Source organism: Prionailurus bengalensis, chromosome D4 (assembly GCF_016509475.1).
Source record: "Prionailurus bengalensis isolate Pbe53 chromosome D4, Fcat_Pben_1.1_paternal_pri, whole genome shotgun sequence".
NCBI lineage: Eukaryota > Metazoa > Chordata > Mammalia > Carnivora > Felidae > Prionailurus > Prionailurus bengalensis.
Genome location: NC_057359.1, coordinates 50,534,830 through 50,562,371, shown reverse-complemented (window position 1 = coordinate 50,562,371; position 27,542 = coordinate 50,534,830). Strand labels below are relative to the sequence as shown.

The 27,542-nt window shown below is 43.7% G+C and overlaps 1 protein-coding gene across 7 annotated transcripts in view; it reads left to right on the top strand.

The window, feature by feature from the left end:
• Positions 1–27,542, top strand: part of MOB3B (MOB kinase activator 3B) — a 203,744-nt gene that overhangs the window by 154,496 nt on the left and 21,706 nt on the right. For 5 of the 7 annotated variants that reach the window (XM_043566576.1, XM_043566572.1, XM_043566574.1 and 2 more), the window contains exon 3: positions 13,254–13,456. The exons of the other annotated variants lie outside the window; for them this stretch is intronic. In XM_043566576.1, the coding sequence (XP_043422511.1) occupies positions 13,254–13,456 (203 nt within the window). The remainder of the gene's footprint in view (positions 1–13,253; positions 13,457–27,542) is intronic. 7 annotated transcript variants of the gene reach the window in all.

The following is a 27,542-nucleotide window of genomic DNA, read 5'->3' as shown; positions in this document are numbered from 1 at the left end:
TTTGTGAACTAGGGGCTCTGCAAATTATGTAGCCATCCTGATCAGAGTTTCATCAGTAAACAGAAATGTCAGTGCATGAACCAAAGGGAAAAAATTATGGTTCCAGGGCCTAATCAAATATTTGTGGTCCACAGAGTGGTATTTTTTATCTAAATAAAATTTTTAGTTAGAATAGTTTTAGATTTATCCAAAAGTTTAAAGGTAGTACAGAGAGAACCCATATATCCGTCACACAGTTTCTCATGTTGGTAACATCTTACATTACATTTATATCTATAATACATGTGTCATAACTAAGGAACTAACAACAGTACTATAAACTCCACACAGTATTCACATTTTATGAATCTTTCCCTAATGCCCCTTTCCTGTTCCTGGATTCCATCCAGGACACTGCATTACATTTAGCCATCAAATCTGTTTCGGCTCCTCTGGGCTATGATGTTTTTCTCAGACATTCCTTGTTTTTGATGACTTTGACAATTTTGAGCAGTACTTGTCAAATATTTTATAGAATGTCTCCTCAGTTTGGGTTTCCCTGATGTTTTTCTCATGGTTAGACAGGGGCTATGAGTTCTTGAGAGGAAGACTACAGATATGAAGTGACATTTTCATCACATCGTATCAAAGATCTATGCCATGCACATGACTTGTCATTGATATTAACCTTGATCACCTGGCCAATGTAGTGCTTGCCAGGTTTCTCCATTAAGTTTCTCCATTAACTCTTTCCATACTTACTCTTTGGAAGAAAGTCACCTAGTGTACCCCACAATCAGTGGTGGGGAGGGGGCCTCCACCTCCTTCAGGGGGAAGTATCTACATAAGTTACCTGGAATTCCCCTCCATGGGACATTTGTCAATTTTCCATTCATTTATTCAACCATCTATCAGTCGGGACTTGTGGATATTTATTTTATACTTTGGGTTACAATCCAGTACTCTTCCATTTATTTTGTTGCTCCCATTCCAGCTTTGGTGGTTCACGAGCTCTTTCAGGTTGCCTCCAGTGTCCCTTGGACATGCCCCTAGGGTTGTGATTTTATTGAAGACATCCTTTCTTTCTGGCACTACAAGGTGCCAGGCTGTCTTTTACATTTCCTTCTGCAGCCCTAGAATCAGCCGTTTCTCCAAGGAGCCCTGATTCCTTTTATTGAAGAATGGTATTAGAAGCTAAGATCTGGAGGGCACCTGGGTGGCTCAGTTGGATGGGCATCCGACTTTGGCTTGGGTTATGATCTCATGGCTCATGAGTTCAAGCCCCACATCAGGCTCTGAGCTGATAGTGCAGAGCCTGCCTTGGATTCTCTCTCTCCCTTTCTCTACCCCTCCCCAACCTGTGTGCACACACTCTCTCTCTCAAAAATAAATAAACTTAAAAAAAAAGGAAGCTAAGATATGGGTGTTGTGTGCTCATTGCTGTAGCTCATTACTACCAGAGCATTTGACATTTTTTAGTGTAAATCTTTAAAAATTAAGCTGTCATCTTATAGAAAGTCAGCTTTTCCAAGCTAACTATGTAAAAATAAATAACATTAATAAATGAAATGTTAAAATTTTTAATGTTTCTGAATTAACCACCAACATTTAACTATAAACAGATTCCACATTGGAATCTAGGCTCCTAGAAGATCTGGCAGTCCTAGACCCATATACCCCCTCAACAGCAGTCAGCTGAGGCAGAGGGGCTCTTGTCCTTTCCTGCCTAGAGCCCTCTCGGGTTGTCACTGTACGCACTGCTCACTATCTTATTACACCCAGCCGACTATACTCTTCTTTTTTCTTTCTGACCCTTGAAGGCATTCGATTTTGTGATTCCTGGTTCAGACTGTATTCCAGTAGGTAATTTACAGATACACAGCTTAGTCTGTGATTTTAGCTGAACTTGGATCCCAGAGATCAAGTATCAGAGCTCTATTTCTGGTTTGACCCCTCTCTTACTGGTTCACCCTCATTGGCTCTTACATGCAAATACAGTGACTCACCATTTCTTGCTCAGTCCCTGCCTTCACCCCTCCAGCTCAGGTGTAAAGAGTCATCTGCGTCCACTTGGCATTTTCCCCTCAGCTTCAGGCTTCAAGGGTCTTTGCAGGCAGAGTCTGCCCTGAATGTTTTTGGCCAAGTGTCCTTTTCTTAGACTCTTTCTGTCTGGAGAAGATCCCCCAACAGTCACACCCCTACCTCAGATTAATTTCTTCCTGGTCACTGTTGCCTTGTGGCTCTGCAAAGCACTCCTTAAATTGGGTTCCAGTCATCATTCTTTCTAGATCTGCCCACCCTTTGCAAAAAGGATCTGTTGCTTTGCTGTCTTCTCCCTGTCCCCTGCTTACCCCTGTCATGTATCAGGAGTATTTGTCAGTCAATCCTGGCTTATTTCTGACTTTGCTAAATTTGGAAAACTACCTGTCTGGCACTTTTCTATTTATATGAAAATACGCACTTCAGTACAAATATACAATACGGTTTGAGGGGTTGCTTCTTTCTCTTTGTGAGTGAAAACCTGATAGAAAAATGCATTTCTCTCTGTGATCTGCCAAGTATGAAGAGATACAAGTATCAACTTTCACTGAAGCCTTATAACTTCAGACATGACAAGGTTAAACATGGGCCTGTTTTTCAATTCCCCTGGGGAAACTTGCCACAGAGCAAGAGTTTTCAGGCAGTAACTCAAGGCCACTGCTTGGGGATGGGAAAAGCAAAGGCAACCCAAGCAGAAGTTTTCACCACCCACACTTTACATGGTCATTTGTTCATGTATTCACTCTACAGATACTCACTGAGACCACCATGTTCTGGTATGCATTTGATGCCAGGGATAACTGTGAACAAGAAAGGTAAAAGTACATTCCCTGACAGTACAAAATTTTCAGTCCAGGGGGAGACTTAAAAAATGGACAATTATAATGTAGCAAGTATTGTCATAGGAGAAGTACAGGGCGTCATGATATGCCTGACTTGACTGGGTTAGGTGGACAAGGAGGATATCCTAGAGGAAGTGATGATGGAGTTGAGCCTTGAATAACAAATGGGAATTAGCCAGACGAGAAGGGGAAGTTGAAGAAGAGGGTTTCCAGCTGCCAACTCTTCAGTATGAGGCAACTCCCAGAGTGAGCAGAAGAGGATCTTAGCTCCAGAAGAGTGGAGTATTATATACAAATTAGGAGGCTCCAGAAGTGATGATGGAGAGATAAACAAAGTTGAAACCGTAGAGGGTCTTGCTTGCTGTGTTAAATAGCTCTGATATTACCTTAAAGCAGTAGGAAGCTGCTTTAGAGGTTAATGCAAAAAGGTGGATGGCTTGGTTAGATTTGCATAGTAGGAAAATTATCTGCCTGCCCGGTGGGAGATTAGAAAAAATCCAAGAGTAGAGGGGAGAAGCTCCAGCAAACCAGGCAGGAAATGATGGTGGCTTGAGCTAGAGAAGTGGTGGTAGAGGTGGAGGGAGAACTCTTCAGACAAGATTTGGGATTAATTGCCCTTCATCACATCATGGAAAAATGAGTCTGCTGGTGAATAAAGGAAAGTGTTATTTGTGATGATGCTCATAGTACATCATCCATGACAAGAAGGCAGAGTCATTTTCAGATTCCAACTGGCGATCATGATCAAAGTGCAGGTACTTCTGTCTGACTTTCTAGTACTAATGAAGTTGATTATCGTCTTGTTCTCACTCCACCCCATTTGGCCCCATTTGATTTTCAGCAAATTCAGCACAGCTGAACTAGCTACAGTTTGTTTTTTACGGCTTTAATTGCCTTTCTGTAGTGAATGAGCATCTTCCTCAGGATTTCCTGGGTCTTTCTCAGTCTACTTCCACCTCCATGCTGCGATGGCAGAGGGTGAAGGCAGACATCCTGGAGATGAATGGGCAGATAAGGAACAGCCTCTGGCAGTAGGGAAGTGACATGGGGAGAAGAGGGAAGTGTGGGAGGCAGGCACATTGTATTTACAGTCACTCCTTTGGGTGGCTGAAACAGCACTTCCTCTGCCTGGCAAAATGGCATGTCTGAAAGAATTAACAATCTGTTTAGAACATATAATCACATGCTAGTCTATTTTCCTTTGGTCCATCCACTGTGGTGGTAGGTCAGAGGGCAACACAGGGGGCACTGGGGAAGGGCAAAGGGAGTTGGGGAACAGGGTAGTAGCCAGTTTATTTCTAACCATTTGCAGCTGTCAGCTTGTTTGGGGACTTTATTTTTTTTAAGGCAGAGGAACAAAGTCTTGCTACACGGGATTGTTTTGCTTGGCATGACGAACAGACACTTTCTTGAGGAACGCACAGAGATAACACAAAACATCTGCTTCAAGGAGTCAGTCCTCTGCAGCTGACTTTTCATCAGCCTGAGCCCGAGCACATGGGGCTTCTTTAGATCAATATGTAGATACATTTAGGAGGCGGGAGAACGGTGATGCAATGGGCAGGCAGCGGGGCGGAAGCTAAGAGGAGGAGGATGTGTATTTGTAAGAAACAGATCTGTGTTATGAGGTTTTTTTTCGCTGTTTGTTTTCCTCGTGATCCAATTGCATTTTGTTTTGCAAGTGTTTGGGAAATGGTATGTTCTCGGCCACGCTGCCAGAGGAGGTCTGTTTTCTTTTCCCACGTGTGTGGGATGTTGTTTTTCTTCAGGAACTATTGAGAATGAGGGAATTCTGTGGCTTGTGCAGGGATTTTCATCCATGCACTCTTCGGTTACTGGACCCCAAAGACAAAAAGGACAGCACAAATGCCCTCAGACGTGAGTGACGGGAGTTGTGGGCATTTCTGGAGTTAAGGGAGTGTTAAGGGGAGTTGTGGGCATTTCTGGTTGTTGTCATTCGTGTGCTATCAGGGGTCCCAAAAGGATGGGCCAGAACATTAGGTTTCATCTTGTGCCATGTGGAAACTCCTTAGACAACTCACAGGATGTTCCCCAGATCCACTTTCCAGGAGAGTTTGCCCTTTGAAGAAAAGGTGACTTCATCTGTCCTGTTTCATTTGTCCTTCCCCTGCACCCTGGGCTTTGATGAAGAAGAGCCAAAGTTTCCTAACAGCTGTTAACGCCGGCTGTTAGTTCTGTTAGTTACCGGGTGCTCCCTGTTTAACCCTCACAATCTCACAGACACCTAGGTCTAATTGCCCCATTTCTCAGATGAGGAAATGAGCCTTTTCATTCGCAAACTTGCTCAAGAGCAAGCAGCCCGGAAGTTTCCCAGCTAGAATGTGAACCCAAGTCTGATGGGCACCAGAACCAGATACCGTAGCCACTGTTCTTAATGCTGGACGACACATGCATTTGGAGAAGTAAGAGACAAACCTCCGCCTTCCACCTTCGTCTTTTAACAAGCTTTGCCTCTCCAGTTTCTCCAGTTGGATGAAAGAGACCAAAGGAGCTGTGAGAACACCCCATCGAGTGTCCTGGCCGAGTGGAAAGAGCACAGGCTCCAGAATCAGAGGCTGGACTTCAGACCCCTTTTCATCACAGCCTAGTTTGAAATCCCAACCACTCAGTCCCCTCGCCTTTCTGAGCTTTGATTTCAGGGTCAGCATGTGGCTTGAGAGTTCAGCTCTGGGTCCAGCACTTGGCAACTATTGGTTACATGGTGAGCCCACTCCAGGCTCCCTGCCAGGCACCGAGGATCAGCTGCAAGGACCCTCAGGGAGGGTATGGTCTAGGAGAGAAGACAGACCTGAGTCAGGGTCCACAGAGAAGTATGGAATTACCGTGTGGGATCTGTGCTCAGGAAGGTTCAGCAGATGGCAGACAACCTGAGGCTGGAGATGATGGAAGTCTTTGAGCTGAGCTCTTAGGAAGTAGAGGCATTAACAAAATAAATGACAGGCTGGAATATCTGCCAATTACTTATGGAACCTGGGATGTTTGAGGAAAGTTCTCTGCTGTCCCTGGAGACAACCTCTTAGCCCTTACTTGCTACATCTCCATAGTCCGGGTCCAACCCAGTGTGATCGTGGACCAGAGTCTCCTCCCCAAGCATTGGACATTCTCTTAAAAGATAGAAAACAGAACAGGAATGTGCTATAGCTAGCACAGAAGCTTTCACCTGGGTCTTGAGTTTGGGACCTTTGTCTTCAATCTGTGGCCCTGTTATCCAAAGCATTTCTGCATTCTCTCAGGGACTCTTTTCTTTTGTAGCTTCCATAACAGAACAAAAGAGAAAACATAGGCCATTTAGATTATTTTCTTTCAGGGGTTTTCTAAAAGGAAGGATTGAATGGGGCATCTGCTTAACAGTGCAAGGGAAGGGAGAGGAGGGGGGAGGAAGGAAGAAAATGGATTGAAGCTCAGAAATTACTGGAATTTTTTATTAAATTTTGTTTGGGAGAAAGGAGATTTACTAAGTCCGAGATAAAAGGCAAATCCACATGGGGCCCCAGAGAAATTATTATATTCCATGCTCGATTTAGCTCTCATACTGACTGTGGTTTGGAGATCAGAAAGTTGTGGTTAGGCACATTCATAAACTCTGCAGGACTCTGTCAGATGCTGGTTCCCTGCCGAGCACCACATCTTCCTGAGCAGCAGAGGCAGGGCTGGGGGCTGCCTGTCAGGCCTTCAGGAGAGTCCAGGCCCCCCAGTCTCACCTTACCCTATGCCTTCATCCCTCCTGTCTGGCTCAGCCTCCTCCTTGGCCTGATCATCCAGCAAACTCCAGTCTTGCTTTGAGTCTAATTGTTGAGCAAATTCCTGAGGGAAGCACATACAAGTGATTGGCTTGGGCTTCTGACCTCTGCCCAGGCATTTTGCCTCAGCTCCCTCTGGAATCTGGGCTCAGCGTGGCCCTGTTTTAGGTTCACCAACTTAATTTCAGTACTGACCCATTTGCAGAGACCCAACTCCATCACATGACCCAAGATCATCCAGGTCCAAGGTTGTGTGTGTGGTGTGTGTGTGTATCACTTCTGTAGAGAACACTCTTCCGAACACATCTTCTCATTTGGGGATAACTTCTTAGAGTCTGAAATTCCCCAGCTTGAATCTGAGAGTCCTGGGATGTGGCTCGGGGTGGGGTGGTGAAAGAGATTGCCCTGAGACTCAATCAGTGATTGCAAATAATTTAGAGACCTTCTGATCAAAGGTTGTTTTCTTTATCAATTAGTACATATCTGTCTGGGATTGTGGTCACATGGCTTATCTGGTTTATAATAAGACTAGTCAAAGTTTAACTCCAAACCCTTCAGACGTGCAATCTACTTCAGTTAAGATTACTGGTTAATATTGTCTAGCATTAACTTTCTAATTGAGTACAGTAACTGAAAATTAACTATCAGCACCTGAAAAAATTCATTGAAAGGCAAATAAGGGAGGTTTTAATGATAAGAAAAGAGGAGTTTCAGATTTTTTTCTTCCCACCTCCTTGTTGAAATCAAAATGTTCTTATCACAGAGTTCTCCTCCCTTTTCACCAAAGGCAGCGTGAAGCTTCCCGTGTCAGGACCTTGTCAAGACCCTGGCAAAACACTGTTGTTCTGCTGTAGGCTTTTTTCCTCCCCCAAATAGGAAGTGATAGAGTCACATCTTGACTAAATAAAATCACTGCTCTTTTATGATTCACTTTTGATTGATAAGTATTCCCTACCTAGGTCTGTGCCAGGTACTTTTAAAAGCAGACTCAGAATTTAAAACAATCCCTTTGTTCAGGGAGCTTACAATAATATGAGACATAAATATGAGAAACTTGTAGAAGATAATATAAGGCAGAATGTAACCCAGTGCTTAATTGAGTACTTGCCACTGTGAGTTCTTTGTAAGTTCAGAACTGATGTGTCAGTGCCCAAGCTGCCCTCATGAAAATAAATATGCAGGAGGAATTTAATCCCAAAGTGTCTTCCAAAGAACTTTGGGTCTATGGGATACTAAAAGTAACAGTTCACAAGAGGGTGCTTACTATCTGCCACGCATTAGGCAAAACCTTTTTTATGTGTGTGTGTTTAACCTTCACAACAACCTCATGAGCTACAGACAACATTAACATCCCTGTTTCTTTCTGGATGGGGAAACTGAGGCTTAGAGGGACTAACTGTTTGCACATGACTACCTTGTGAATAGAAGGTAGAGTGACATAGAAATGAAAGCTGGGGAGTATGATTACAGACTGTGTTTTAAACCAGTAGATATTATGGGGCGGGGGGAGGAGTTTAGAGTAAAATAGGACTTTTCCTACAGGAATTCTCAGATCCTTTATTTTGCAGAGATACATTGTAAACCTCTGTGAAAGCAGCATTAAAAATTTTTTTTTTAATATTTATTTTAAAGAGAGCGTGGGGGAGAGGCAGAGAGAGAGGGAGACACAGAATCCAAAGAGGGCTCCAAGCTCTGAGCTATCAGCACAGAGCCCAACGTGGCGCTCGAATTCATGAACCATGAGATAAGTCAGACATTTAACCAACTGAGCCACCCAGGCACCCCAAAAGCAGCATTTTTGCAAATACATACAATCTCATGATCCTCTTTTTTTAACCAAGGATCTCCCAAGATTAGTGATTTTCAAAACATGGCTTGGGAAATACTAAAGTGAAGGGTGCATAATATCTCACACACTCAAGAGAAGCAGAAGCACAGAAGGTTGGATGTGGTCCTGAGCTGGATCAGTGGTGCCACATGTCCACATAGCCCTTTGCCCAGACCCAGCCAGTGTGCAGCCCCCTCAGCTGCCAGCCATCATTATAACAAGCCCAGCATCCGTTTGTGATGATTCATTAGCCTTTCATTCTTCCTATTGCTGGACTGTATGCATTTAAAGCAAGCAAACACACATTTTCCAAGCTCCTTCCATAAGCCAGGTACTGAGCTAAGTGCAGGTCATAAAATGGTGATCTGTTCCCTGCTACCATGGAGCCCTCAGTAACAGGATGCAGAAGAAAAGACCTGAGTTTTAGAGCCAAATCATTATCTCCTTTTAGCTATGAGGCTAGGAGCAAATACTTTCACTGAGCTAAGCCTCAGTTAAAAACAAAGCTGCAACAATAATATCACTGCTCAGGATGTCCCTGGGACTAAAGGACTTCACACACATATGTATCAGGCATCACCCAAGGATCCCTTTCCTTTGGCTCCTTGGCCAAGGAGCCCTTTCCTTGGCTCCTTTGAAAATTGGATACGTCTTAGCAGCCCCATGAAGACAAAAACCCTCAGATGGATCACTTTTCATGATCTGGCCCATCTGGGGCCTGTCAAGGAAGGGAGTGGATCAGCAGGGCTGAGTCTTGCCCTATCTTGCTGCCATGAAGCCAGTTACACAGGGTGAGATAGTTGCAGAGTCCACCAAAGGGTTAGACATCCAGTTCTCTACATCAAAGGGAGTGGTCTCTTCTACCTCCCACCTTCTGAAGGCTTATTTAAAACACACATACATATATGCCACACAGACATATACATGTATGTACACACATATAAACACACAGATTTGTACATGTAACACACACTCACACATATACACACATACATACATATACACATGCACACATACATCCACAAATATACACACATACGTACATATGCACACACACACAAATCTGAACACCTGGAAGGCTAGAGAAGGGGGGGAAAGAGCTAAAATATTACACAAACTATAGGAGTGGCCCCTGAACCATAGATATTATGGAATGAATTTCCCAACTGCTGTGTAGCTTTCTTACTCTTAATCCCATGCTCTGTGAACTGAAATTTTATCTCTGGTGCAGCAGAGAACTCACTGGGGTTTCTGGGCTCCCTAGAACTCTCAGTCCAGGACTTGTCAGCTTCCAGAGTTGGCCTGAGGTGACTGGTACATGGTGAGCACGTCCTGACTTGAACCATTTGCAACATTCACTTTTGAAGAATGAATTGCGTGTAAGGGAGGGAATGGTGGAAGGGTCAGATCCAACTAAGCCGCTAGAGTCCCGAGGAATTCAGGTGAGAAATTAAAAAATAGAACTTAGTACAAAAGTTCCCACTACATACCCATTACAGTACAGATACTAGTATAAGGACACTGCAAAGCAAATGTCTTTATTTTATAATCCAGAAGAGTGAAGTAACCTGCCTATACAGCTAGTAAATTGTAGGGCCAGGACTTTAAAAGTAGACCTTGCAGATTCTCAAAGCAACTCAGCTATTCTCAAGATAATTTCCAGCCATATCCCAAAAGGGAGAGACAGAGGCAAACCAACTTTGAGAACAAAAGCAAGGCCAGAGACCAGGTATGGAATGGAAGGTAGCACCAGGAATTCAGAACTGAGCAGAATAGGAATGGGGGACCATCTAGAGACACCTAGCAATTGCCATGAACATCCTCAGTATGCCCAATAGTTGGCTTTACCTCTGAGTCAGTGTGTGGGGCCTGGGGCTGGTCAAGCAGATGCACTTACACAGCTAAAACTCCCCATGTTCTCTACAGCTGGTGAGCCTCCATGGAGACTGGAGGCGGGGGATGTGAAAGGTAAACCCACTGGAGGGGGTTCAGGCCACCCAGAAAGGAAGGGCCACAGAGCTGCAGGTGTGTGTTGGAGCCCCAGAGCAGTATCTCAGGTTTTCAGGGTGGTCCTGGGCTTTAGGGTTGGACAAACCTGGGTCCAGACCCCTCCTCTACTGTTTGCCAGCTGAGTGACCTTGGGCAGCTACTTAATTTTCTGAGTCTGTTTTCTCATCTTTGAGATGGAAACAATAATAATAGTACCTGTCTTCAAGTCTTGTTCTGCAAACTTAATCAGCTAATCTGTGTAAATCTCTTGGCTCAGTTCCTACAACACAGTAAGTGCTCAGTTGATGTTGGATTTTACTATTAGTCCCAGATCCCCAGTCCCAAGGCATGGGCAGAGAAAACACATTTCTCCTTGAAGGCAGTGGAGTGTATTAATTAGCCTTCCTCTTATCCCCTTGAATCTGTGGCTACCAGCGATGTGGACTTCTTTCAAACTTCTCTCTCTCTCTCTCTCCACCACTTTTCTAAGTCATGTTTCTGTACCACCAAAGAGTAACCTTTGGATGCCTTGTTTCACTTAGCAGTCGAGCTATGCCTCTATCCTTGGTAGAGAGTTATACTCCAAACTTAACCAGATCTTTTGGTGTTTAGAATCAAGCTGTCTTGGTCCAAATCCCAGCCCTGCCACTTTTTAGCTAAATAGCCTGGGGCAAGTCAATCTGTGCTTCAGAGCTTCAGTATTAGCCATCCATGACATATAGGTAGTAAAGCCTACTTTGCAGATAGGTTGTAAAGGAAAAATATGTCAGCCGTTGGTATTGTCACTGTGTGGGTTACAGGGCTCCCCTTCTCATGGGAACACACTTGGAGGGGATTCCATCATCTCTGGGACTTGAGCTTCTTTGAAGACTCCAGAACCTTCTGCAGCCTGGCAGCAGTGCTTTCTGCTGGCCTCTCCTCAGCCTAGAAAACCACCCATAATTTCTGCGAGGGTCTGCCCGCCACCTCCTTCCCAGCTGTACCTCACCTCCATCCCTAAATCCCAGCATCTGTTGCCCAGACAGCTGCCACACTATGCCTGAGTCTCTCCCTGGGTTCATTTGATAGGTCCCACTTTGTTTTTGAAGAAAAGAAGGTAAGAGTGCCGGGCCCCAGGGAGACAGATCTTGCCTCTGCCAGCTGCCAGTCATGTTCTGTCTCTCCCATCGTGTCCTGGGTGTCCCAGGTGATCCCATTACAGAGTATCTCACCAGACAGCTGCCACTGGGACCCTGTGGAGGAACAGAGAACAAAATTCCAGGCTTCCTAGGGACCAGGGCCACATCCTGAGCACACTCTCCAATTCTGATGAAAGGCTGGTTGCCATGTCTACCTTTTCTTGAGAAAGGTAACGTATTCCTTATAACAACAGCGAGGTGCTCCAGACCCTCACTGTAGTACAGAGAGAAGGAGGCCATTCCCATTTGGTGAGCTCTTACTCTGTTCTAGGCACTGTCGAAGGATTTTACTCATGTAGCACCCTCCAACGCATGCAAGGAAGGCTTTATTATGATCCTTCTTTTATAGATGAGAAACCAAAATTGCATGAGTACCACTTCTCATTCTTGACAGCCACTGGAAATTTTACCTGTATCGAATCCTCACAACTGTCGCAACTTTTACTTACATATGGCAAAACTGAAGCTCAGAGAGGTTGTGTATCTTGCCTGTGGTGATACAGATAGAAAAGTTGCAGAGCAGGAAATCAAAGTCTGTTGGACTCACAACAGACTTGTCACCATTTTAGAACAGTGTAAATAACAAGAGTTTAAACAGTGTTTAAGAGGGGGAAAGGAAGTGGGCTTGTGGATCTTGCTGTGTGTTGCTCTGACCAGAAAGCAGTAGTGGTCATCAAACAGGAAATCTGGGTGTCTCCTCTGGCCACATAACCCACTCTTACCTTCCACAAGGGGATGAAGTGGTAATAAGTAATGCAAAGTGTCTATGGAGTTTGCTGCATTTGCCCACCTCAGAAACAGTGAATCTCAGGAGAAATTTGGATCAGAATTTGCACACTGGTAGCCTGTAGGCGAAATTAAGCTAGAAAGATGTCTTGTGTTGACCATTGGTATTTCTGTAAAACTTTAATTGCTGATGTTTTAAAAATGCGACAAATTGACATAGCACTCCAGATTTCTGAATTATCTTGAAAACTCAGGAGTTCTCACATGGCCACCCTTGGCTGGAGTTTTGACACAGCAGCTCCCTCTGAGGAGAAGGTGTTTTCAATTTACTACAGTGCTCAAGGCCCCGCCCCCATCACGATGTGTCAGGGAGCGCTTGTCTCCTTGGAGCATTCCTCTCCTCCTGCTGGTTTTCTTTATGTTAATGTAAGAGGAAGATGAACTTTCTTGTGCTCTATCAAGTGGGGGAAAAACACAAGAAGGGAGAGCACACATTTGTATGTAAAAATGAATATTTTTATATAAATATAAGCAATGTATATACACACATTATATATACAGATATAGATATATATAGATAGCTATAGATATAGATATATAGATATATACAGATATATACACACATACACACCCATACATTTAGGTAAAGAAACCAACCTGGCCCTTTTCGTTCATTTTTTGGTCTTTTCCTGGTCATTGTTGGCATTTAAATACAACAGCATTTCAGCCACTTTTTTTTAGGCAGGATCCGACACAGCCACCCGTGGAGAGCAGGCATCTGTAGGCTGGCCAGGGAGCTCAGGTCCATGATGCTCTCCAGCTTCACACATGTGCTCCTGGGCTATCAGAGCTTTCCCATCATGGCTTTGTTCTCCTTTTTTTTTTTCTTTTTTTTTTTTAACTTCTCTAGGTGTTCCCTTCCCAAAGAACTTCCTTCAGATCTGCAAGAAGATCCTGTGCCGCCTTTTCCGAGTCTTCGTCCACGTCTACATCCACCACTTTGACCGGGTCATTGTGATGGGCGCGGAGGCCCATGTCAACACCTGCTACAAGCACTTCTATTACTTCGTCACAGAGATGAACCTCATAGACCGCAAGGAGCTAGAGCCTTTGGTAAGTGTCACCATGCTACTTCTAGGAGCTCAGCCTTTTGTCCCAGCACACTGACAAACTCATGCAAAATGCTCATTCATGATGAGCCATCAGCCAGAGGCCTACAGCATTAGACAGGAGTTAGAGGTCAGCTTCAGGAGCAGGAGATGCCTAGATGTCCACAGCACCCAGTGTAGTAAACCACATAGTGGTTTGTAGTGGGATTATAGTGGCAGAATGTAGTAGGATTGTAGTAGTTTGGGCTCGAGGGAGTAGCTTTAATTCTCAGCTCCCAAACCAGCCACCTATCTACTTACTCCCTTAAATGAGCATCTTTGATCTCTCATATTATCCATTATACCTCCATTCAAAGATAACCAGAAACATTCCTTTAATCAGTAAACACATATTTAGCACCTACTGTTTGCCGCTAGGCATGCCAAGTCAAGCAAAACTACCTGCGAGTAGCTTTGACTCCAGAGAGTGAGACGGAAGTAAGTGCTTTGACTCCAAAGAGTAAGACAGAAAAGTAAGCGCTTTGACTACAGAGTTAGAGACAGAACTAAGCGCTTTGACTCCAGAGACAGAGACAGAAGTCAGTGCTTGGACACCAGAGACAGAGATAGAACTAAGTGCTTTGACTCCAGAGATAGAGACAGAAGTCAGTGCTTGGACTCCAGAAACAGAGACAGAAGTCAGTGCTTGGATGCCAGAGATAGAGACAGAAGTAAGCACTTTGACTTCAGAGACAGAGACAGAAGTAAACCCTTGGACTCCAGAAATGGCGACAGAAGTAAGCTCCAGATGAGAATACAGTATCTGAAGGGCTTTGCTTTTCGTACTGAATCTCCTGTGATGCATTTTAATGGGATATATTAAAATCCAGAACATTTGATTTAAGAAACTTAACAGTTATTGTTTAGGTGAATGGGAATTCCTTGTGTTTTCTTCATAAGGTGTTTTTATAGTTGGACTCAGTCTGTGCTTTAGAAGTCAAGGACCCTTGAAATCCTCAACATCTTTTGTAACACATAGTATCTTAATGTGGATGCCCTCATCGCAGCTATTTCTAGTTGGCTCTACTGAGTACTTATCCCGTATAATACAGAGCTTTATACTAAAATCACACTTTCTTCTTAAAACATTAAAAATGGCAGTTTTGCAACTAACTTTCTTTCAAGTCCATTTGAATAATGACCAACACAGGGCCCAGGCTATGGTCTTTTGCTAGTCCATCTTCCTTTCTCTTTATGTACATGTTTTTTAAGTATAGGTTTTGTTGTTATTTATGTATGGTGAGGCCAACAGATCAGGAAACAACTGCCATTGGAAAGATAGAGTGTTACACTCACAGATCGGAAGGCAAGGGGCACACACCATATCAAGGTGGGGGGCAGGGCAAGGCATGGTGGGGGAGCCACCAGGGTTGGTTAGAGGCAGGGGAAACAGAGAAAATGGGGGCAAAAGCCTTTATTGGGGTTTCTCTGGGAAGGAACAGGTGAGCCAAGCTAAGCAAGATTAGAATTGACTAATCTGAATAATTTCAGGAGGCCCTGGGGATTAGGGACTGCCTTAGTTGTGTGTTACCTGGATCTGGGGTGATTTGTGGAAGGCAGTAATAGCCCTAAGGGTGAGAGGCTTAGGGGAGGTGGTTGGGGCTGTGGCCTCTGGATTGATTGGTTTGTATTGGTTGGGGAATAAACAGCTGGAGGGTGAGTTGTTTACTACATATAGGAATTGGCTAGCCCTGGGAGGGGCAGTCCCTCCGGAGTCAGCAAGGCTCTGTTGTTAAAGAATCAAAAATACAAAAAGAGAGAGAGAGAGAGAGAGATGTTTAATATGGTACAGTATCTGTATCTGGAAAAGAAATTGATATATCACCTTTAGAGTTTCTCAACTTGAAATCTATTATCATGCTATGAAGGTACATGGGGAAAAATATTTTTGTTTGCATCACTGGGAGTTCTGGAACAAAACAGGACTTTCTGGACACAAATAAGATATATCGTTGGCTACAGAAGTGCTCATCTTCTTCATTTTCTTTTACAACAGTTTTCTAGAAAGTTCTTGGGGGCAGGAACTAGGTTGTCTCTGAATTCAGTTGGGCAAGTAGTGTGGAAAGAAGCTGAAATGCTTCACGATTGAACTTCTCCTACTTTGTCCTGTAAAGGCAGCTGTGGGTAAACAGTACAAGAAGAAAAGGTGTGCAAACAGCTCAAGGGAGTTCAAAGGCTGGACAAAGTTGACAAAGCTAATTTAGAAAATGTCAAGGACAAAGGAAAGAGGGACTCCAGGCCACGGAAACCAAGAGGGTGGAGAAACCGTCAGGGGAAATACCTTCCCCCGAAGGTCCACCAGAAGGAAGAGGCTCCCCAAAGCACTCACTGTGCCGGTTTCACTGCCTCAAAGGAGCAGAAACAGCTGGATAGAAGCAACAGTCAGTTTCTTCTTTACGTACAAAAGCATAAAGGCCGTTCTAAGACTAAGCTGAGCGCCAGCCAGCCTTTCTTAGCCATCAAAAAACTATCATTTTCAGTAACTGAGGAAGAGCCCCAGGGATTCTAACACCTGGCAGTACCAGGAGCTGACTGAAGTGAGAGTCACAGAAAGGCTCCAAACAGCTCAGTGTTCCAGACGAGAGCCTCTTTGGAGGCATAGGGAAGACTGACTCAGGGTTAGCCAGGAATTGTTAATAGTGGAAGTGAGGAAGAAGGGTTATCAGTTTTTCCCCTAGAACCTTTTATTTCTTTAAATCTTGCTTGAAACAGAATCCTTCCTACCTTTATGCTTTCTTAATTATAATTGCAGGGTAATTAACTTTAATGCTTTTACATATTAACAAATGTTTTTCATGCCTAATTGTCTGAAATTATGTGTTCATTTTACACAAACCAAAGCCTATAAAGTTAACAGAAAAAGATACTGAGAACGTTTCTAAGGACAGTAATTATAGGGGCACCTGGGTGGGTCAGTGGGTTGAGCGTCTGACTCTTGAATTCTGGGTCATGGAATTGAGCTCTGCATCAAGCTCTGCACTGACAGCAAGGAGCCTGCTTAAGATAGTCTCTCTCTCTCTCTCTCTCTCTCTCTCTATCTCTCTCTTTCTCTCTCTCTCTCCCCCAATCCCTCTCTCTCCTTCCCTCCCTCCTTCTGCCCCCCCCACTCCCATGATCTCTGTCTCAAAATAAGTAAATAAACTTTAAAAAATAATTATAATTATATAATATCGGGCTCTGGATACTTAGCATAGTCCAGTATCCACTAAGAATACTGTACTTTTGGACTGTTTTTACTGATAGGAGCACTTTCAGTAGTTGATAATGCTAGAACACCTAACTTCTAAGTTGACTATAGCAATGAACATATTAAAACCAATCATAGTATTTCAGATCAACACATTTTTATTTAATTTGCATATATCAGGTACCCTGTATGTGCAACACAAGTTACTCAGATGTTCATAAGAAGGGTATGCTTTGAAGAACTTATAGCTACAAACTAAAAAATGTAAAATAATGACACACTCATCTTCAGCCCTTGCAAAATGATAAGCAAGTCAGGCATTTTGGCTTCACATTCTAGTGTGCATTCTTTAGGATCTGATGCAGCAAAAGGCCAGAAGGGCATCATTTGAGCAGCCAGCTTCCTTTAGAACACCAGCGTTCTGAGTTCCCACATCTCCAGTGGGACATTTCCGATATCGTACCTTGGGATTGCATGAGTGTAGAACTCAGAGACCCCACCTCAGGTTCCTCTCTGCCATGCATCCACCGTGGACAGCTGTACTCGTCTATTCCCAGAGACTACCCTGTAGCTTTCATCTGATGTTTACGGAGTGTCCAGCACCCCACAGGGGAGGAGATTCAACTTCAGTGCCTAACACCAGACTCAGTCTCTCTGGGTTCAAACTCTTCATTTACTAACTTGCAATTTTCAGCAAGTAGTTGATTTCTCAAAGCTTCATTTTCCTCACTCCTAGAATGGGTATAATAATTGAATTGTTGTAGACATTAAATGGATTAGTCACATGGTAAGGGCTTAAGGAATGTTGGCTGTTAAATGAGATAATGAATATAAAGTCCCTGGCATATAGTGAGCAAGGATACCCCATTTCTCCCTTCCCAGCTCCCATGGCCTTTTGCCATCTTAGTGATCCCCTAGGTATCCTTGTAACAGATGCAGTTTATCATCTTTGTATTGGTGTCTCTCATAGGATGGTCAACTCTTTGAGAATTGGGGGTATACAGGATATATGCTCACATGCCTATATTGCCAAGTACACACCAAGTACATAATATGTTTTGAATTAGGAAGAGTACTTTGAGGGTGATGCGCCTCCATCCACAGAGATTGTATACCAATCATTCCTCCCTTGGTGCCACCTTTATCTCAGAACATGCCAGCAGACTTCCACTTCTTCATTGTTGGAAATAAAGCTTCATCCTGTTGGATTAGCAATAGAACTTAAAAGCAAAATTAGGCACAGAGCAGTGAAAGGATGTATCATCAGTCTTAGTATCATCATCTATACCCCAACTTTCAGTTAGTTTTCTGTTTTAGATTCCAGCTAGGTTACCTGGGCAGCGTTGAATGCTCTCATACTACTGCGACCAGGTGACTAACCCTCCCAGATTTGGCACTAAAAGTCTCATGTCCTGGGAAAACTCTCAATCCCTGGCAAACTGGGACGGCTGGTGACCTTCTCTGGCCTCAGAGTGGGAGTGAAATTTGGAATTCAGAAGCTGGGAAGAGGTCACTCTGGCCAGCCCAGTGAGGAAGGCCAGTGTGTGCATCCCTCCACAGGGCTTGCCTCATGGCTCCCATTGGGACCTGCTGGTCAGCGGCAGCCTGGGAACCCATTTCATCTGGTCTCCAACAGGGAGAGGGAGGCGAAGGGAGACACAGACTTGACAGATGAGCCATTTCTCATGTAAATGCAACAGCTGAAGAAGACTTGAACTCAAGCAAGTTCACAGTTGGAGGAAAGGAGCCCAAATGATGCTGGTAATTAGAAAATGGGCCAGTCCCTGATTGAATAAGCAGGCTGCTGTGGGCCCCTGGCAGCCGGGGAGTCAGCTGACAGAATTGAGCTGATCAGAATTATCATTAGCAAGCACAAATAACCAGCAGTGTTTTGTGGGCCTTTCACTAAAAACAAAAGCAGACTCCGAAAGCGCTGTTAGCATTGCAGTAGATGGTGAATAAAAAGCTGATTAGGGAGGAGGAGGAAGGTTGTGGAGGTGGGGAGGAAGGAGGGTGCTTGCTCACCCTCGTGCACCTGCTGACCCCTGGGTGACCTTGGTCCAGGGCCTTCTCCATCTCCCTCTAGGGTTTCATTTCCTTATTTCTAACAATGAAGGTGATTGTTAAGAACCTACCTTGCAGAGGTGCAGCTGTGAGGCCAAATACTGTCACAAGGCTGTTCTTTTACCTTACGGCAGGGCACTTGGGCCATAGAAGCTCTTAAATTAAATCAGTGTTTCTTAATAGGGGTCCATATGCTAGCGCATCAGAATCTTCTGGAGGTTATGTTTTAAAATGCACATACCTGGGCCTTGCCACAGATACAGCAAATCAGAATTATTGAGCTCAGGGCCTACTACCAAGCTCCCTCGGTCTGCATCTCAGACTTTACTCTGCATGTGAATCACATGGGCATGCTGCCAAACTGTAGATTCCAATTCAGTACACCTGGAAGGGAACTTGAACGTGCACATTGTGCTCCCAGGTGATGTCCGTGCTGCTGGTTCCCAGACCACACTCTGGCGGCAAGGCTGTGGATGACAATTACTCTCAGATGTGAGATTTACTATTTTTAGCACTTCGTGTCTTCTCTAGGATTGGAGGTTAGCTCAATGAGGTGGGAAAGTAAAGCAAAGAAGAAAAATCTAAGGATCAGTATTGGCCAAGAATATTCCTCAAAATGTTAGTCCTGTAATGAAGAAGTCATGGGAATAAAAGGCATGGCATAGGGAATATACTCAATGACACTGTAATAGCTCTGTATGGTGACAGATGGTGAGTGAGCATAGCATAACAAAGAAGCTTGGCAATCCCTATGTTGTATACCTGAAATAATGTGACATTGTGTGCCAACTATATTTAAAAAAAAAAAAGTTGATCTTGAGTAATGCTCAGTGAAAACAGACTTCTTTCCCTGGATCAAGTAAGTTTACAAAATGCTATATCATCTCCAGCCCTGAAGACCCACAATGTAGAATTGCAGATTAAAGACCTTGAGACGTCCTGCAGCGAAGAAGCTGGTTCAGTTTTGTGTAACCCACTCAGTTTAACTACATTTGACAAATTTTTTTTCATTTGTTGTCACTCGTTAACATAAAGATCATGGTCCATGCAGCAAACTTTGGGTAATACTGTTCCATCTTTGTGGTATGTCTCTAGATTTTGAGTTTTTCCTCCCTGCCTCCACCTGGGCCCCTACCACACCCACCACTGCTGCATGGGGTGAGGAAGGAGAGAAGATGGAAAGAGGAAGATGAGAAGGAAATGAAACTCATCCTAGGGGAGGGCTTCAGAGAAAGAAAATAAACCCAGCCCTGTTCATTCTCACCCCTCAGTCCTTCTGCATCATTGTATCACACCTGCCACTGAGTTCTTAGTATGTACAAGGCACACAAGCATTTTCAAGAAATAGACAGTAGCTCCATTTCTTGAATTCCAGATATGCCATTAAGCTCTTTACGTATATTATTTTATCTACTTCTCACACTTGTTACCTTTACTTCAGACAAGTGTGGTCATCTGTTTCTCCGTATCTAAACCACATTCCTCTCCGTCTCTCACTGCCATTACTACCATTTTGTCACACCAAGTCTCCCACTCCTCCCCCAGTTGGCTAATTATTGAGGTCCTTGCACTAGTGATTTTAGGCTTTAGCTCCAAAAGCACCATTTAACAATGGATAATTTAGGACCAGGGCACTTTGGAGACCAAAGATTTGGAAAGCCTTGTTCTATAAGTCCTCGCCACAACCCATGTAGGCCCAAGCATATGCTGACCTTATATTCCCCTAAGGGGTGGCCAGGTCATGCCTAAACTCCCCTTGGAGATGCCTGGGTGAGTGCGGTAGCCAAGGTTGGCCTGTCGTGGCAAGATGAGATCAGGTCTGTAAAAAGAAGCAGAACCTCTCACATGAGCCAGAGCTGCTCCCCAAAAGAGCCATTGTGGGCTTTTGAAAGGAACTTTTCTTTGGAAACGTCATCTCTGCAAAGTCGTCTGTGGTGTTTCTTGTCATGCAGTTTCCTTGACTTGCGGCCAAATGGCTTGGACATGGGCACAGGCGTTGAAGAAGAAAGAGAGAGCTTCAGCCTGTGAGTCTGGCAGTTTGGCCTTCCCTACAATGATGCTTCCACTATTAATGCTACGCCAGTAGGTGTCCGCCCCTGAGCAAGGCATGTGATCTCTGTGGGCCTCAGTTTTCCCAGATGTAAAAGACACAGTATCAAGAGTCTCCCCCAGCTTGAGTACAGTGATTACGACCTTTGACATGGCATGTCCCAGCCTTGTCATCTTTGGTCCAGGCTGGCATCTTCTTGCTTAGTGGGGCGTTCATGAGTTAAAGCCCATCATGCCAGCAGAGGGGGGTACACCCGGCCCAAAGAACAGCTGGAGTTTGCATTCCTGAGACTTTGTCATTTTAGATGACATGCTGTGTGTATGTGTGTGTGTCCATTGTGGCATCAGCTGGTGGTGGTAGTACAGGGCAACCTTAATGCCCAGAGCTGAGTGGATGTGCCAGCCTGAGAACATTTTAAGAGCCTTGGCAAACATACTGTAAAGTGGCAGTTTGAAAAACAGCAAAGAAATGTGGGACTAATTTCAATGAACTACATTGTACTGAGTTACTGGGAATGTGGCAAAATCAGCTACATGTCTTTGTCAGTTCTATTTATTCATCCTTTGCTGATACCCAGAGAGTTTTGCTTCTGGTCTGTGGGCTGATGACTGGTTTTAGTTTTTTGGGTTTTTCTTTTTTTTTTTTTTTTCTTTTTTCTTTTTTTTGGTTGGGTCAGGGGAGGTGTGGTCTAGTTTATTTCAGGGCCTAAAATGTGATCAATTATAGCTGAAGATGATGCCCATGGGAAAATTGTCAGCATGTAATACTGAGTAATAAAAACAAGATTCAAAATGTATTGGAAAATCACTCTAAACCTGTATCTATTAGTATGTCCTTTAGAAGCATCTAATCATAGATGAGGAAGGAAATATGGCAAAAAGTGTCCAGGGTAGTTCTCTCTTGGTGGAAATATGGGTAATGCTTCATATATATGTGTGTGTGTGGATTATATATATATATATATATATATATATATATATATATATATAATTATTCACATATATATATGGATTATATATAGATAATTATTTGGTCTTTTCAAGTTTTCTATCACAAACATGTATGACTTTTATGAGAAGCAGAAAAATCAAATCTTTTGCTTTCAAAGGCCTTACCAACAAAGACCAAAGCTGCACATGGTGGCCTGTGTGCCCAGGACCAGGGGTTCTGAATGTCCTCTCTGCTCTCTCTGGCCATACCCTCTGCTCCTCCCTCATAGAGCTGCCATGGCAGTGATGCTTGAAGGAGCAAGCTGGTGGTGGTGCAGGTCACTTTGTGATTGTAGTTGAAGGTGGACTACATACAGTCTCCTTGAACTAAACAATTAAGCTTTTCCTGGAGATGGAGTGGTCCCTCCTGGAGTAGGGAGTTAAGCATCTTTGTAAACATTGAGGTAATGTTTATCTTTACACTATGTACACATTTTCCTTTTGAAGCCCCAGTTTGAAGGGGAAAGATCTCGGTGAATCTAAAGCACATGGTGAAGGCTGCAGATATACCCACATATAACACGCCTGCGGTGAAGGCTGCAGATATACTCACATATAACATGCCCAGCCCTGCGGGCACCTCATGGCACAGGGTTCCGTGATCTTGATGAAAGGTTTTGGTTGGAGTTTCCTCCATCCAGATTCCTCTACTCAACTAGATCTGAAAAGACTTTTGAGGTTTTTTTTTTTTTAATTTCAAGTTTTAAGAGAACAAAAGCAGGGGGCACCTGGGTGGCTCAGTCAGTTGAGTGTCCAGCATGAGCTCAGGTCATGATCTCACAGTTCCTGAGTTTGAGCCCCACAACGGGTTCTCTTCTGTCAGTGCAGGGCCCACTTCAGATCCTCTGTCTCCCTCTCTCTGCCCCTTCCCTGCTTGCTCTCTCTCCAAAATAAAATAAAAATAAACAAAAATAAAAGATAACAAAAGGGATTCATTGAAAAGAGATTAATCTAGACCATGGAATGGTCTATATGCACGTTAATAAACTTAAGCATATGTGTATGTACAATAACTACAAATAATTTTTAGCTGAAATTATCATGTGGACTTAGAGTTAATTCCAAACCCTTCTTACTAAAATATTAGCAAAGCCTGAAATCAGAAGTAACTAAATAACTAAGACCACCCTGGTCTCAATCAGACTCTTGTATTATCTTCCCCCGCCCCCCTCAGACAGGACCATTCTCTTCTCCTATCCCCAGGAACCCATGCCCCATCTTGTTTTACACCACCCTGTATCTCTGGTTTGATTCTTTTTTATGGAAGTTGATATTCCAATCACAATGAATTAGTCTTAAAATGCTATTAGTATATTTCCAGGGGTACCTGGCTGGCTTAGTTAGTAGAGCATACAACTCTTGATCTCTGATGAGTTTGAACCCCATGTTGGGCATAGAGATTACTAAAAAGTTTTCAAATATATGTATTTCCATAGCTGTTGTTATTCCTGTTCCAGTTTTCCATTACATACCTCTGTGTCATGCTTACATGTCAGATTATCTTCCAGTTCTGTAAGTATGCCCACTACAGCAGCCTAAGAATGCCTAGGCTTACAGAGCACACACTGGCTCATCTCTTTACCTTGGCTGAGTAGGCATGGTTACAGACTGCCTCTGAGTTTTAATGGAAGAGAGTCATTTCTAGACCATTCAGTAAACACTTATTACCTGCTGAATATGTGCTGAAAATCAGGGTCTCTGCTTTGAAGGGGTTCACTGGAAGATCCCCTCCTACTCTGTCATTAGTGTAACATATCCCAAAGTATTCTTCCCCAAATCTGCTAGTTCTAAGGGATGTCAGAAGGTGTTATGTGAAAGGGAGTTCCATGGTCACATAACTTAGGAAACAGTGAGTTAATAAAGCTGTTCTGGGGCGGGGGGGCACCTGGGTAGCTCAGTCGGTTGAGCGTCCGACTTCGACTCAGGTCATGGTCTCGTGGTTCGTGGGTTCGAGCCCCACGTCAGTTCTGTGCTAACAAACAACTCAGAGCCTGGAGCCTGCTTCAGATTCTGTGTCTCCCTCTCTCTCCACCTCTCCTGCTCATTCTCTGTCTCTCTGTGTCTCTCAAGAATAAATAAATGTGAAAGGAAGGAAGGAAGGAAGGAAGGAAGGAAGGAAGGAAGGAAGGAAGCTAGCTAGCTGTTCTGGGGTCCTTAATACCCTAACATGAATCCTAACCTTCCAGCTAAAGCACACAATGTGCAGATTTATTTGATCAGGGAATCCTCTCGCTACAGAGAGTTTTGTGTTTCTAAAGCTTTGAAATACCCTTTGGGAAATACTAACTACTCAGTCTTCTGTAATCTACTTTCTGTATTATGAGCTCAGTTCTCTTCTGGCTGCTGAGTGTCTGTTAATAGACATTTTTTGAAAACCTATACCGCAGACACTGTGCTGAGTGCCAGTCATATAAGATGCATCTCCATTTTAAAGAATGATTTTATTTTCCTAAAGTTTATTTTTTTGAGAGAGAGAGTGTCAGGGGGAGGGGGAGGGGGGCAGAGAGAGAGAACGAGAGAGGGAATCCCAAGCAGGCTCCACACTGTCAGCACAGAGCCTGACTCAGGGCTTGATCTCACAAACAGTGAGATCATGACCTGAGCTGAAATCAGAAGTCAGATGCTTAACTGACTGAGCCACCCAGGGGCCCCAAGAAACTCATGCTTTTAAAGAATCCTACCCTTTAATCCATTACTTAGAGCCGTACCATCCAATACAGAAGCCACTAACTACTTGTGGCTACTTAAAGTTAAATTAATTAAAATTGAACTAAAATGAAAATTAGTTTCTTAATCTTACTAGCCATGTTTCAAGTGCTCAAAAGCCACATGTGTCTAGTGGCTATTGTATAGTGCAGATAGTAAACCTTTCCATCATCATGGAACCTTCTGTTGGACACCGCTGAGGTAGAGGGTTTATCTTCAAGAATTCCTTCCTACAATACACTGTTAATACCCTGTCCCACCACCAGTCGCTGCCAAATATGTTTAAAATTGTCCCTAGGATGCCTCAGTAAGACATTGGCATTTAGCTCCTCGCATGGTCTGTCTCTTTTTGCTAGGCCACTCCTCTCCTACCTAGTTTACAGATGAAAGATAGATAAAACTTGAAATCATATGTTTAGTGTTTCTCCCTCGGTGCAATGTCAGATCCTCCACCTCAGAGAGCAGCTCCATACCTCGGGACTGCTGTTGGTCTCTGGGGCACCAAATCATAATTATACTTCATTGTGTCTGCGGTATTGGAAATTGCTACAGAATGTCAGTCACAGTAGGAATTAATTCATCTCCATGAGCGTTTATATGAAGATGTGAATAGTCAGTATGGCTTGATGCCCATAGATAAGCCTGCCAAATTTTGGCTGCTCTGTGTGGTCTAGACTAGTTCAAATTTCCCAGCCAGATAAGACTAGATTCTTTGGCTCCAAAAGATGTCAAATGAGTATTGGTATTTGAATGCGGGAAGGTTTTATTTATTGAAATATAACAGTATGTCTTCTCTCACCACCCACCTGCTCCATCCACCCCATAAAAGCATGAGGATAAGAGTATAGCAGTCCCTATCCTAGGGGCTTGTGTGGTCTTAGGAACACCTCTTCCCATGAAATAATTTTATGCATAAAGTTCAGATATATAGGCCACCAACAAAGCCAGTTAGGCCATAGTGTAGTTCTATAACATACCATGAATCAATATTAGTTCCATGATGTTAGTGGTAATGGATTCCTATGACATTGTGAATGTGAGTGTACCTGGACTAATGAATAAAAAATAAATGCATACAGGTAGGTCTGGATTGAAAAAAAAAGAGAGAAATACAGACTACTCGAAAGGAGTAGAGTTAGTTCCTTGAATGGGCCTTGGCTTCTCACCACCAGGCCAGAGATCCATGTGAGCCCTTGATCACCATGTCCTATTGAGTCCTGATCAAGAGTTTGCAGTGTAAAGCTGCAGTTTTATTGTCCCTTCCTCAGAGGGATCTCCCCTCACGCTATACCACATTGGGTCCGTGCTAACTGCTCGCTGAGCCCAAAGAGGGCAAACAAGATGGAAGCCACCATATTGTTAAGGACTAGTATCAGAAGTGATAAACAACCCCCCCTCCACCATTTTCTTTTCCTTAGAAGTGAGTCATTCATTCCAGCCCACACTTAAGGGGAGGGCAATTAAGCTCTATTTATTGAAGAGAGAAATATCAAAGAATTTTCTAGTATGTTTTTATTTTATTTTAATATTCTTTTGAGAGAAAGAGAACGAGAGACAGAGCGCACACACATGTGTGTGCAAGGTGCAGAGGGAGAGAGAGGATCTTAAGCAGGCTCCACGACCTGAGCCCAAATAGAGAATCAAACGTTCACCCAAATGAGCTACCCAGGCGCCTCCTCTAATATATTTTTAAACCAGAGACCAAATGTACTTAACAGGTGATGTTTGCCTTTGGTCCATGCATTGCCCTTTCTTCTTTCATTCCCCACGTCCTGCAGCTCAGGTCTGCTGCCTCCCCCAGTGCGCTCGTTCCTCCAGAAACCACCTGCTTCAGTGAAAACGCTTGTTACCTCAGAGTGGTGGCAAACTCCTCCCCTTCCTAGCCAAGCTCCTTATATAAGACAGTCAAGCCTGTTGTGTCAGTAATCTGCCCTCCGTCACTCCAGAAACTTGCCCTTGAAGTAGTGCCCTGCAGCCCTGTGTGCTTGCCTTTGAAACAGAAGAAACAGCAAGTAGTATAATTCATGTTACAGACAGATCTCAAAAACATTGTGCTGAGCAAAAGAAAACAGACATAAAAAGTACATACTGTTTGATCCCATTTGTATCAAATTCTAAAGCAGTCTAAACTAAGCCACGGTGTCAGAAAGCAGGTTGGTGGTTGTCTGGCACCAAGGGTGTGGGTAGGGGCTTGACTGCAAAGGGGCAAGAGGGAGGTTTCAGAGGTGATAGAAATGTTCCATATCTTAATGTGGTGGTTACCTGGAAGCATATCCATATCAAAATTCATCAAACTGTACGTTTAAATAGAAGCACTTTAGAAGACCAGTCTACCTCGATACACTTTATTTTTAAAGTTTGCTTGGTGAATGCATTCAATTTATTTTTTAAACAACGTCAGGATTCACCAAACCGTGTTTTGACAGGTCTTTGTTGAAAACTTTTGTCTCCCTGCTGCCTGGGTGGTTAACAAGACAAACTGAAAGGAAAAGTAGCAACTTATCCCTAAGGGCCAATTAGAATATAGTTATAAGAACAGAAGTAATTCCTGTCACAGAGACAGTAGCTCTCCCTTCCCTCTGGCAACCAGTTAAGAATGGTTGTTTCCATAATTTGGCTATTGTTGAAAGCACTGCTATAAACATAGGGGTACATGTGCCCCTGTGCATCAACACTCCTTTATCCCTTGGGTAAATTCCTAGCAGGCTATTGCTGGGTCGTAGGGTAGTTAATTCTTTGAGGAACCTCCACACTGTTTTCCAGAGTGGCTGCACCAGTCTGCATTCCTGTAAACTGTTGTGCTGCATATCATCTGGGGAGGTTTCAGAAGGCTTCTCGGTTCTCAGTCTCCATCCCAGGCCTATTAAATTAGAATCTCCAAGGGTGGGGCTTTTACTTTACAGCAAAGTAAAACTCTCTAGATGGCTCTCATGTGCTCACCAGGTGAGCCCCAGGGAGATGGAGTATGGTGCTTCTCAGACTTTTGCCACACAAGAACACCTGGGAGCTTGTGGAGGATATATACATGGGTTCTACTACTGGAAATTTTGATTCA